This window comes from Muntiacus reevesi, chromosome 8 (assembly GCF_963930625.1).
Source record: "Muntiacus reevesi chromosome 8, mMunRee1.1, whole genome shotgun sequence".
NCBI lineage: Eukaryota > Metazoa > Chordata > Mammalia > Artiodactyla > Cervidae > Muntiacus > Muntiacus reevesi.
In genome coordinates, this window is record NC_089256.1 from 46276466 (window position 1) to 46289256 (window position 12791).

The 12791-nt window shown below is 36.7% G+C and overlaps 1 protein-coding gene across 3 annotated transcripts in view; it reads left to right on the forward strand.

Moving 5' to 3' along the window:
- Positions 1–12791, forward strand: part of SEC22A (SEC22 homolog A, vesicle trafficking protein) — a 79372-nt gene that overhangs the window by 46246 nt on the left and 20335 nt on the right. For all 3 annotated transcript variants that reach the window (XM_065943220.1, XM_065943219.1, XM_065943221.1), the window contains exon 5: positions 6654–6769. In XM_065943220.1, coding sequence (XP_065799292.1) covers positions 6654–6769 — 116 coding nt within the window. The remainder of the gene's footprint in view (positions 1–6653; positions 6770–12791) is intronic.

Below are 12791 nucleotides of genomic sequence, written 5' to 3' on the forward strand. Positions count from 1 at the left end.
AAACATATATCAAGTAAATAGAATATTACAATTAACACTTGTATCCATCATACAACTATTATAACTATATCAACATTTTGACATTCTTGTTTAATGTATACCTCTCCTCACTCCCCACTTATCCACTTGATAATTTCTATAGTTCTTTCTCTTTTTCTTTTTAAATCAAGTTTTTATACAATTTGTAAAGGCTGTTTTTCATTTACAGTTATTATAAAATATTGGCTATATTTCCCATGTTGTATAATACATTGTTGAGCCTGTATTATACCCAATAGTTTGCCACAGTTTTCTTTTTTAAGGGAAATTTTCACATACCGAAATGCACAGATATTTGCTGTATGGTTCAACAAATGGATACAGTTGTATAAACCACACTCTGTTTCAAAATATAGATTTTACTCTTATTCACGTATGGCACGGCATGGCCAACAGATTAGGAAATTGAGTCTTTGCTGTGATTTCCCCAGGAAGGAACTGGAGAGGCAGAGAAAGTACATTTAAGATTGGCTAGTTTGAATACTTGTAGTGATACCTGCCCCTGGGGTGCTTCAGGCAGGGGAATAGTGACCTTGAGTATGAGAACCCTGTAGTTAGGTGTGTGGGCTCCAGATGTGGGGTTTGCTTATGAAAGACATGCTAGTGGGTGAGTTGTTTGCCATCTCTAGGATTTAAATAGTCCTGGGAGAGGCGGTCCTCTGATGTCTGCAAGGTCCCAAGATGTCAAAGCATCAACAATACAGAGTAAAACCATGATAGTACACACCCCTATCACAGTGTGGACCATTTCCATCTCCCTGGAAAGTTTGTGTCCTTTCCTAGTCAATCTCTGTCCCACTCCAGACAACCACTACTGAGATTTTTTTCTCTTTAAATTAGTTTTATTTGTTCTAGAGCTTTATATAAATAAGACCATGTAATGTAATTCTTGTGTTCAGCCTCTTTTGTTCAATGTCATATGTGTATGTTGCATCTCTGTAGTTTGTTCCTCTTTATTGCTGAGTAGTAGTCACTGTGTGGGCATGCCACAATTTGTTTATCCAGGGTGGGTAGACATTGGATGTTGGCTTGTTTCCAGTTTTTGGTTATTGTAGATAAACCTGTTATAAACATTCGTCTTTTGTTGCTGTGTGTTTTCTTTTCTTTTTTTTTCCATTTATTTTTATTAGTTGGAGGCTAATTACTTTACAATATTGTAGTGGTTTTTGCCATACATTGATTTCATGTCTCTCAAGTAAGTATTAGGAGTCAAGTTGATAGGTCACAGGTTAGGTGTGTGTTTAACTCTTTATGAAACTGCCAGTTTTTTGAAGTAATTGTGCCATTTTACATTCCCACAAGCAATGTATGAGAGTTTTGATTGCCCTCTATCCTCACCAACATTTAATGTTGTTATTCTTTTAAATTTTATGTCCTTCAAAACAAATTTATGAAACCCTAAATTTAATACACGTTTCTCAGTTCCTTTAATACCTCTGTTTTTAGCATAAATACTTGGTGGTTAATCAGCATTTTGTCAATCTGTGTAATTTTCTAAACAATTTATTAGTTGCCTACAAATGTGGCTGTTTTTGGCTGTTGTCCCACAATACAAGTGGATTTCCCAATCTCTTTCTCTTACACACACACACATACACACACACCCACCCACCCACCCATAATCTAACAAATATTTATTGCTTTTTTCCCTCCAAAGTATTATGTTTAAATATTTTAGGGCATTTTATGAAGACAATAAGCACATGTCTGGTTTCAAGATGGTAAAAGCAAGTAAAAGTCAATAAGTAAAATACAAGGTAGGATGTGATACATGCTCTAAAATAAAAAGGAAGTAACACTTTTAGACCTCGGAACCTGAAGGACATGCAGGTTTTTGACAAGTGGTAATGATAAGCAAGGGTCTTATAGTGAAAAAAATAGTGTGTTTTTGTACCTTACAATTAGTCTCAGTCTTAATTTAGTAATAAGTTTGCTCATTTAGATAGAACTGACTTGAAATTTCTCTGCATTTTAAAACCTGTGTCTCCAGGTGTTTTGGACATCATTGAATGACTGCACCTTTTGAACTTTGTCTTTGACTCAGCATAGACACTGGTATTATGATGAGGTTTGAGGTTAGAATGGTACCATCTTTTTGAATACTCACTATTACTCTTCTGGTACTCTGTTTCACCAATTATTTTTCCTTTCTCTTGATTCTTCTATTTCTTTTTCACTGAATTTGTTGTTCCACCTATAAATGTGTTAAAGTCTCCTACCTCCACCCCATTACTGGGGAAAAATAATTATTTTTCAATCCTATTGTATCTGTCAGGCTGTCGTCCTGTTTTCCTCTCCTGTAACTCCAGCAGTGTTCACTTACTGCTTCTGTCTTTTACCTTTACTAGTTATTTAACTTCTTGCAGTCTGAATTTTGCCTTCAGTCACTCTTCTGAAACCATTGAATACTTTCTGAAGTATCTTAGTCGGTAAATCTAATCTTTTTTCTCTTTCAGTTCAGATTGTCTTTGGCCTGTTTACAGGCATTGTAAGCCACATCTTCCTGATGGTCTCCCCTTCCTAAGCTTCTGTTGCTCCCTCCTCTTCTGTCTGTTCTACATCTGCCTTCCTTGCCTCCTCTTCCTTTCTGTAAAGGTAGTGTTTACCAAGGATTTGCTGTTGGCTCACTTCCTTCAGTGTAATCTCATCCAGACCCTTCCCATCAGATGCAGACCTCATCTGTTTTTCCAGCTCACCGTTCTTGCGTTCTTCAGTTGCTTATTAAACATATCTCACCATCACTTCAAGTTTGATATGTTTAAAATGTCTCCATTCTCAATCAAACCTGAGTTTCTTCCACTGGGTCTGTTAATAGTACCCTTATCTTTCTAATACCTGCACTCCAAACCTTGGCATTTTCCTTGATTTTTTTCCTTTTTGTTTCCCACATCTAGTTAGTTGCCAAGTCTAATAATTTTAGACTCTATAATCTCTCTCACCTCTTTCTTCTTCTCCATTTCTACTTCTCTATCCTAATTCAGGCCCTCAATTCAGTCAATATCTTATAATGACTTACTCATGAATTTCTAATGCAGAGTAGTAGAAAAAGCATGGGATTTTCAGACCCAGCTGCTGATTGTGAAGATGGAACTTACTAGCCATCTTAGAGCAAATTATTTAACCTCAATTTGTAGGTGAGAAAATTCAAACACAAAGAAGTTAGTCGTTCCTACCTCATGAAGTACACTGTTTTGAAGGATAAATGGGACTGTGTATCCCTAGTGAGAAGGTACTAAGAAAATATTATTTATCTCTCTCTTCTTTTAATCTCTACAACCCATTTACAGGTTAATAGTCTTTAAGAACAACTTTAATCATCAGTGTTGCTCTTCCATGTTTCCCTGTTGTTGAGTTTGTTCATAATTTTTAGCCTCATATTTCAGACTGTTAATTTGTTTCAGCCTCCCTTTCTGACCTAATTTCTTCCTACTTTTAACAAACATCTTTTTGACCAAAACAAAGCCAGTGGCAGTGCCCAATAACAAAGTGGTGAAGAGCATGAATTCTAGAGTCAGGCTGTGTGTGTGCCCAGTCACTCAGTCGTGTCTGACTCTTTGCAGTCCCATGGACTGTAGCCTGCCAGGCTTCTCTATCCATGGAATTTTCCAGGCAAGAATATTGGAGTGGGTTGCCATCTTCCCAACCCAGGGATCAAACCCAGGTCTCTTGCATCTCCTGCATTGGCAGGCTGATTCTTAGCCACCGTGCCACCTGGGAAGACCCCCCTAAATTTAAATCCCAGTTCCTTTACTCAGTTTGGGCAAATTTCTCAATCTCCCGAAACCATAGTTTCCTGTCAGAGAAAACTTCAACAACTGTAGTGTATACTGCATTGAATTCTTGGAAGGATAGAATGAGATTGTATATATGAAGCACTTGGTGCTTGGTGTGTTGAGAGCAGCCACTATTAGAAGGATTAGAATTAGTTGTGGCAGTGGTTTTTGTTGATGCTGTTATAATTTGCTTCTCCCATTTTCATCTCCAGGCTCCTCATATTCTTTTCTATGCATGGAGTACAGTTCTTCCCATTTGTACGTGTCTAAGTTTTAACCATCTTTAAAGACCTACCTTGGTTCCCTTACCACTCTGATGTCACCATTTTTCCCCTAGTTATCTTTCCTCTTCAGAATTCCCTAACTCTTTTAATTTGGAATGCTTGTTACTTCCATGAGCTTATCTGTCCATTTCGCTGTAGAAGACTAGAAGTGCCTTGCAGGCAGATTGGGTAATTCATTTTTTTAAATCCTGTAACGCATGGCATCTTACACAGAATCACGCCCAAAAATGTATGCTGAATAAATGTATTAGTTCACTATAAGCAATAGCCCTTTTGTTCCAAGGGATTTGCTCTTATTTCTTTAGGAATTTTTTTAAACTTTCCATTAATCGTTGGCACATTAAAATTTTAATTTTGACGTGAAAATGTAATTATTGGGCTCAAGGAGACTAATCTAAAAAAAAATCATAGTAGAAGACAATAATAGCTAAACAAATAAAAAGTGACCTGGTAGTGTTATTTTGAATTAAACAAACTATTATTTTCTACATTACCTCTCATTTCTTCATTTCTTACTGTTCCAAACCTGCTTTATACCTAATAGTACCTATTATGGTGCCAAATTGAAGTGTGAAATAAGCATTTGTGGATAATTCATCTAAAATCTGTTTTATAAAATAAAAAATATGTAATATAATTCATTGAAATGTGATTAAATATCTCATTCAGTTTGTTAAAATGAGAAAGTGTCCTTAGAAAGTGTCAGCCTCACATTCTGTGCAGATGGAGTTTTTCTTAGTAAGCGTTCCCACAGGTCTTAGGAAGGGGATGGGGTGGGAGTGGGGGAATCTCCACTTGAGATTTTCTTTCTTGTGGTGATTTGGCGCCTTTCCAGCCTGTCCTTCAGCATAATTTGTGCCTTGTGCTTGTTAAAGGAGGCTTTCATGCCTTTAAAAATGTTTCTAGTCATTTGAAATAATTTTTAAGTTGTATACTATCATTATAAAGAGAGTGCTCCAAGGGCCTAAGAGGCAAGTGTTAGAAACTTGGTAAATATTATTATTTATTTCTTAAATAGGTATTGATCAACGCATTAAAATGGTAATATTTTTTCGTTCAAGAGTGACCATTCCTTTCTTGACCACAAAAGGCTATGGTTCTTAATTACAGTATAGATTACCATTTGGTTTTTTTGGTAAGATAAACTTGTATACTTTAGAAGTGTTATTTCTGTAATCTGTTTAGTTATCAGGTGGCTTTGTGCTTGAGGTCCTTGCTAAGGATTTCTGTTTCACTTGGAGGTCAGTTCCCCCTTACTACCTAGAGGGAGTGGGGAAGGATGGAGGGAGGGATGCAGAATAGGACTAACTGGTGGACCATTGGATAGATTCTTAAGTTGTGCGATTTTTTCTCTAGTGATAGAAAGTTTGGTACTAATACTTTACAAAGACATTTAGTTTTTGCTTTCATATTAATCTCAAGGAAATTAACTGGGAGAACAAGCAGTTAGCTTTGGCACAGAAGAAATTTAAGAAAATGTATCCTATATTTGGATTCCTACTGAATTTGAGGAATAACTTTTTTTTTTTTTTTTTAGGAATAACTTTTTTCGTGACATGTGGGTTTTTGTGTTTTTATGAATTATTTAGAGACACTTTTCTGCTGTAATGGCTGAATATAACTTGCAAAGATTTAAGCCTTTATATTAATGTTCTACCTCATTAGCTTCATTGTTAGGGCTTTTACACTTCAGTGATTTAAAATAAAATGATCTAAATATAGTTCTGTTGTCCTCTTTTTCCCTCTCTCTCCCTTTTGAGGTCTAGATGATTATGTATTTAATTTTGTGTTTTCATTTAGACTCTGTAGTTAATTTTGTTAACTGCAGGATGATGAAGGGAAGCTATTGTATATCTAAATGTGTTACACTGTGAAGCCCCGATGGATAGGGCATGTGTTTGTAAAATAAACTGGTCACTTCATCAACTGTTGTTTTACCTTCAAGTGGTCTTCAGAGACCAGAACCTCATAACTGTAAGAGTCCATTCTATTGTAGAGTTCAGATCAGTGGTTACAGATGAGCTTTCACATATATCCTGTGGTATTTATAGCCCTGGAACCCAAATAAGGAAGAGCTTGCTTAAAAGCAAGCTGTGTTTGTCCTTTAAAATGTTTTCTAAGCATTTTCAGGAAAAATAGGAATTATGCAGTGAATTTTTGAGCAAAGTCACCTTAGCAGATATTTGCAGCTAAAAAAATATACATATTTGCAGCTACTTGTAAATGGTAGACATATTTAGGCAATAAGATTTTTTCCTATATGGTTTACTGGCAAATGTGAAAACTCCTTAGCACTATGTACCCCACATGCAAATTAGGTGTCTTTGTTAAAAATGTAGAAAAAAAGTTAACTTGAGTTCAAGGGAATGAAGCTGTTATATCAGACATTTTGCATTTTAAAAAATATTTAATTTGTAAGGTATCTTATTAAATAATTTTATGAAGATTCACCAATATTTGATCCATTTAAATTGAGCAGTGAATTTCATTTTATATAAGTATAGGCATTGATGTGAGGTATTGATGTTCATTTCTGATCATTTCTTTTATTTTTCAGCTCACCAGAGACTGGAACCAGCAACTCTTTCAGGGATTGTGGCATTTATCCTTAGTCTTTTATGTGCTGCTCTGAATTTAATTCGAGGCTTTCATGCCATAGAAAGTCTCCTGCAGGTACTGTGCTATATTTGCAATTTCAGGTGACTGTGCCTTTCATACTACTTGTTACACAATTGATTTAGATTGATTTGGTTATTAATACAACTTACTGTGCTCAGATTTTGTATCCTTTATACTACTCTAGTTTCCTCTCCCCTTATAAACACTACTTTCTAGTTGGCTTCTTCGACTTAACTAATACATATTTATTTATTATCTGCTTTGCAGGAGGCACTGTTTAGAGGTATTCTGGGAAAACCAAGATATGTGTGACAAGGGCCTTGCAGTCTCAGGCCCTGGAATTGAATTGGGAGGCAGAAGTCCACAAATAAATGTCAAGTACAGAGAGTTTGAAAGAGGAGTCAGGATAGGAGAAGGAGGCTCTGGGGGCGGGGTTGAACAGGACCTGGAAGGACCTGAGTAGACAGAAGTAGAAGAAAGAGGAGAGCACTCAAAGGCAGGTTTTTGTCCTTCTTTTGGGTTTCATACCTATTATTTCCAGAGACTATAGCTATCAGAACCTACTTTTTCTCTTACTCTTTTTGTAAACTTTTGAAACTTCCTTTCTTGAATTTACACACATCTCCCCTTTTCCTTTCCCTGTTTTTGCTCATTTTCTCTGAAGAGTTTTTGACATTTACACATTATAAATTAGTTCTTTTTTCTTTGGCTAGTATTATGCTAAAAATATCATTTGTAAGAACCCAATCAAGACACTTTATATTCTGTTTTAAAATTGCTGTTAGTTTGCAGAATACACAAGAGAGTGGCATCTTTAGTACCCTCTGAAAGTCCTCAGCCATAGGAAGCTGAGAGCAGAGGACATCACAGCTTTCAGGCAGCTGAGCTGTCCCTCCAGGGGGGTTGAGGGTGTTCTTATGGCCTCCCAGTTCATCTCCTGAACATCCCGGGCCTGCAGGTAAAGCCCCTGTTCCCTTTCAGGCACAGGGCAGCTGGCTGCTCTATCAGGGCATTCCTGCCCTGGTTGCTTAGCTGTTTAGCTTTATTCCAGTAGGGCATCAATTTCAAACCACTTTAACAACCTGCCAAAAAGAAACAAAGGCAATTTGGAGACTGCTGACTGGAAAAAGCTAATAAATAAGATCTTCTCTTGCCTAAAAAAAAAAAAAAACAACTTGATATAGTGGAAAGAACAGCAGCATAGACGTGTGGGAGCTGATTTTTGTTTGTGGAAGAGAGAGGGTTAACTCCAGCTGAGCTACTGATGAGTTCTGTGACCTTGAATTGCTCACCTTACTTTATGGTTCCCCAGTTTCATTTCTTAAAATATGAAGGGGATTTCTCTAGTAGTCCAGTGGTTAAGACTCCATGCTTCCAATGCATGGAAGGGGACATTGGTTCAATCCCTGGTAGGGGAATTAAGGTTTCCACATGGTGTGCAGCGTAACCAAAAAAAAGGAAAAAAAAATGGCAGAATACATCCAAATAAATCCATTATGTTAAAAAAAAAAAAAGTGAATGGTGAATGGATAAGCAGATTTCAGCAAACCATACAGTGGAATATTATTCAGTAATAGAAGTGAGCTACAAAAAGACATGGCTAAACCTTAAGTTCATATTGCTTAATGAAAGAAGCCAGTTTGAAGAAAAACTATATACTAAATGATTTCAATTATGTGACCTTTTGAAAAAGGCAAAACTCTAAAGACAGTAAGTGAAAAGATTTGGAGGGATGGAGAAAGGGAGCATGAGGTTTTTAGGGCAGTGAAACTGTTCTTACTATAATAGTGGTTATGTCATTTTAGTACATATATAGTGTTAGTTGCTCAGTCATGTCTGACTCATTTGCAACTCCAAGGACTGTAGTCCACCAGGCTGCTCTGTTCATGGAATTCTCCAGGCAAGAATACTGGAGTGGGTAGCCATTCTCTTCTCCAGGGAATCTTCCCAACCCTGGGATCGAACCTGGGTCTCCTACATTGCAAGCAGATTCTTTACTTGTCTGAGCCACCAGGGAAGCCCTAAGTCATTATATAGTTGTCAAAGCCAGTAGAATGTACAGCATGAAGAGTGGGCCCTAATGTAAACCACGGACTTCAGTTAATAATAGCCTGTCACTGTTGGTTCATCAGTTGCAATGTTAGTGCGTGATGTTAATGATAGAGGAAACTGAGTAGGGGAAAGAGTGGATAAATGGGAGCTCCCTGTACCATCTGCTTAAATTTTCTGCAAACCTGAAACCGCTCTAAAGATGGCAGTCTGTTCACATGTACACATACCTCCCCACCACCACCAGATTAAAGCAAAGCCTGGAGGCACATTCTCCGTACTTTGATATTTCATTAGGTGTGGCTCTACTTAGTTAAAGTACAGCTTGTTACACTTGGCCAGCTCTTAAGAAATGGCGGATGGGGCTTTCTTTTCTAACAGAGTGGCAGAGCGTTCCCCCTCACACAGGCCAGGTAGGGACACCAGAGCCCTAGCCAGAATGGAGCCAGGGTTCAGAAGTCTGATTTGTGTTTAATAGTCAGATGTACAAATTTTTGCTGTCTGAGAACTATGGCCATTTTGAGAAAGCCACTGAGAGACAGAGCAGGTTCTCTGACATTGCACCCACCAGTCTCTCTCAGCTTGGCCCCCAGCTCCCCTCATCAAGATGTCCTGGGAAATAGCTATAGTTTGCATTAATTTGCACAAGGAAAGTCTGGAAAGATAAGAAACTATTAAATGTAGTAGGAACTGGATAGATAGGAAGCAGAGTAGGATTGGGAATCTTCATAATGGATATCTTCTTGATTTTTACTTTTTGAACCATATAAATATATGACATTCAGATTTTAAATGCTAAAAATTAATATTTATTAGCACCTATTATGTAAGCAGGAAAACACTTTTCTTAATCCAAATTAATAGGTAGATTTTTAAGAAACAGAAATTTCAGGCAGAGTAAAGGTATATATTTTCATGGAGGGTAAGAGGAAGCTGAGCATTTTCCCTACATTTTTGAAGCTTCTTATTGCCTCTTAAAGTCTACAATTTCCCTAGGAGCTTCAGGGGTTTTTTGTTTTAAACAGTTCCTTAAAACTGTGGTGGTGGGGTATGAAAGCAGCATGGGGTGAATTATGAATGGGGAAAAAGTTATAGTGGTCTTTTATAGTTTTGATGCTTATATCTTTGAAGATGTGTCTTTCTGATAGTTGATATGGAATTCTTTTTCGCTGTCATCCTAGACTAAATTCACCCGAACAACACTGCTTTCTCATTTGACCCAGGGAACTGTAAAATGTTCCATGTGGGGTTTTTAGCTATCTGGAGGCTAGGGACACCTGGTTGTGTTACTCTCTTAGCATTGTTTTAAGTCTTTGTTCTACCATAACCCAAATACACTCATCAACAGTTGAGGTTCCTGAAATAGCGATGCTTTAAGAGAGGAGTGAGGAAACAAAAGAGTACAAAGTTGGGGGAATGTAATCTACAGGTACTTTGTCACTCATCAGTAGTTTTAAGGTATTTTCCAGCAAATTTCGATCCTCTCACCTAAATGAGAATTACTGCTTTTGGAAATTCACTGGACCAAAAGTAGAGATTCCCATTGTTCCAGTTATTGGGGTTTTTACGTCTGTATAGAGAGAGTGTTCTGGTAAGTGACTGGAGCTTGGAGATATGTTTCCTTGTCTTATTATGAAACTAATGAAGGAGTGCTATGTAGTGCTGGATTCCATGTAGTGTTGACTTTCTGAAAGATGGAATGGACAATAGGCTAACAAGTGGAGAAAAGTGTCAGATTGCAGAGAGCACTGTGATAAATTTAGAGCTCTTACCAGGATGAGATTAGTCGTGCAAACTAGATTAATTTCAACAGTACATCCTTTATAGCTTGAATTAACCTGAAAGAAACTATATACAACATTAGGGACCTGAGTTCTCTCTCTTTTAATCTTCCCTCAGCATCTCTTTTATCATTGTATATGACTTATATTGGCTAAAAGCTTCTTTTTATTTTCATTAAAGCCACTAAACTTAAGATGTACTTCTTAATCTTCTCTCTGTTCATCACTGTACTTTGTGTTTGGGATAATCTCTACAGTTGCTGTAGATAATTTTTGATCAATAAAGTAGATTTTTTTGAGGAAGTCCACTGTGCAAATTTGAGTGCAAAATCCCAAACATGAGTCTTAAACCTTTATCTGTTCTGAACTTACCTGTGTTGGTGTTAACTCAGACCATGGTAGTAACAGAGGAGATAGAAAGATAGTACCTAGATGAAATGGCCTCAGCATTTCTTTAATACTTGATTTAAGAGCAAAGGGTTTATTTGGGGGTCATATTTTTAGATCTAGCTGAAAATGTATAGTGTGTGTCCTGAGTGTGAGCAATATATTGATATTAATTTCAAATTTGATTTTTTAAGGCTGTGAATTCTAAATACTCTCCTTAAGTATTAAAAATGATTGTCACGTTTATCTTCTAGTATGTAACTTGGTGCCTGAGGCAATTTAAATTTGAGAACCCACAGAAATCAACATTCCTGTATAGTTAATGTCGTTTGAAGGTTCAGCACGAGTTTGTTTCTTCTAGATTAATAACTGATTCTTAGGGTGATAACGAGCAATTTATTACAATGCCAAAGTACTGAAGTTTTTCTTTGGTATCTAAGTTCAGACTGGGGGAGGTTTAGGATGAGTACAACTTTTTTTCAAGTTGGTAAATTTGATTTGGTGTTCACAATAACGTGTAAATTAGATTATTTTTCGCTCATTTCCATACTTTGTTCTGAGTTTAGAGATGTTATTGTGAATTGACACCTCATGCATAAGCTTTTATCACATTGGGCTTATTTTTCCTGTGTCCTTTTAAGGATCAGCCTTAGAACAATGATCTTAATTAGCCTGATGCCAACCAGAAGTAATTCACATGTGGTGCACTAGAAAAAAACGAGTATTCTAATACAGAAGTAGAAATGCTCATCTGGAAGTCAGAATACCTGGGTCACATTTGCCAATAGCAAACTTTGTGACCTTGGATGGGTTATTTTACCTTGTTGGATTTCATTTTTCTATTCTACAAGAGGAAAGTTTTAGACTACATAGGCTTGAGGATCACTTCATTACTACATCTCTGATTCTAAAATTGTAATGGATACTATAACTAAAAGTCAACTTGCTTTTATTCCTGGAGTTCTTTATTTACCATAGATTTGTTACTATCTTTTAAACAAATTACGTACCTATTAAAGCTCAATGGAAGTTTTTATTTCTTTAGTAGCATTATATCTATGTTAAGATACATTGATTGCTTCCTTCAAAAAAATAAATGCATTTTTCGTGTTCTGTGCATAAAGAGTTGGAAGGAAAAGTATAAAGAAGAAAAGGAAAATCCCCCAATTTTCTCTTATTTTATTAATACCTACCATATATATATACACACATATCATACCATTATGTAACTTTGTGTCCTTTTTTTCACTGAAGTTTAAAAAGTGAATGTTTCTCAATTATTACAGACATTTAAATAGTATCATTCTAATACATTTTGTGGCTATCATAGGAAGCTTCTGCTTACCTTGACATCCTCATTTTAAAAAATTCTTTGCCTTTACTAGTTATTTTCCAAGCAATATATTAGTACCCTAGCATCCTCTGAAGGTGAATGTGATTTTTAAAAATTTGGACTCTTTACTTCAGCCCTTTCTTCCCCGCCCACCCTTAATCCCATCTCCTGTCCACCCTGCCCCCACTGATTCCCACTTTTGTCTCTCTCTAAACCTCTGCCCCATGTTTCCCCAACCTGTAGCTATTCATCTGCTTTTCATATGCTTCCTCTCTACTGGCTCTGTTCTCGCAGCTTGTAAGCATGTTATAGCCTGCTGATCTGTAAAAAAAAATAAACAAAAAAAACCCTAAAAAACTTCTTGATGTGTGTTCCCTTCTAATATTTTGAAAGCATAGATTATACTTGTGTCCCTGTTCCCTTACCTCTGTTCTCTTGGTTTACCATGATCTCTTTCTGCCCTTATAATTCTTTCAGTGACAATTAAGTTCACCAGTGTCTTTGGGTCACCAGATATTGCAGCCAC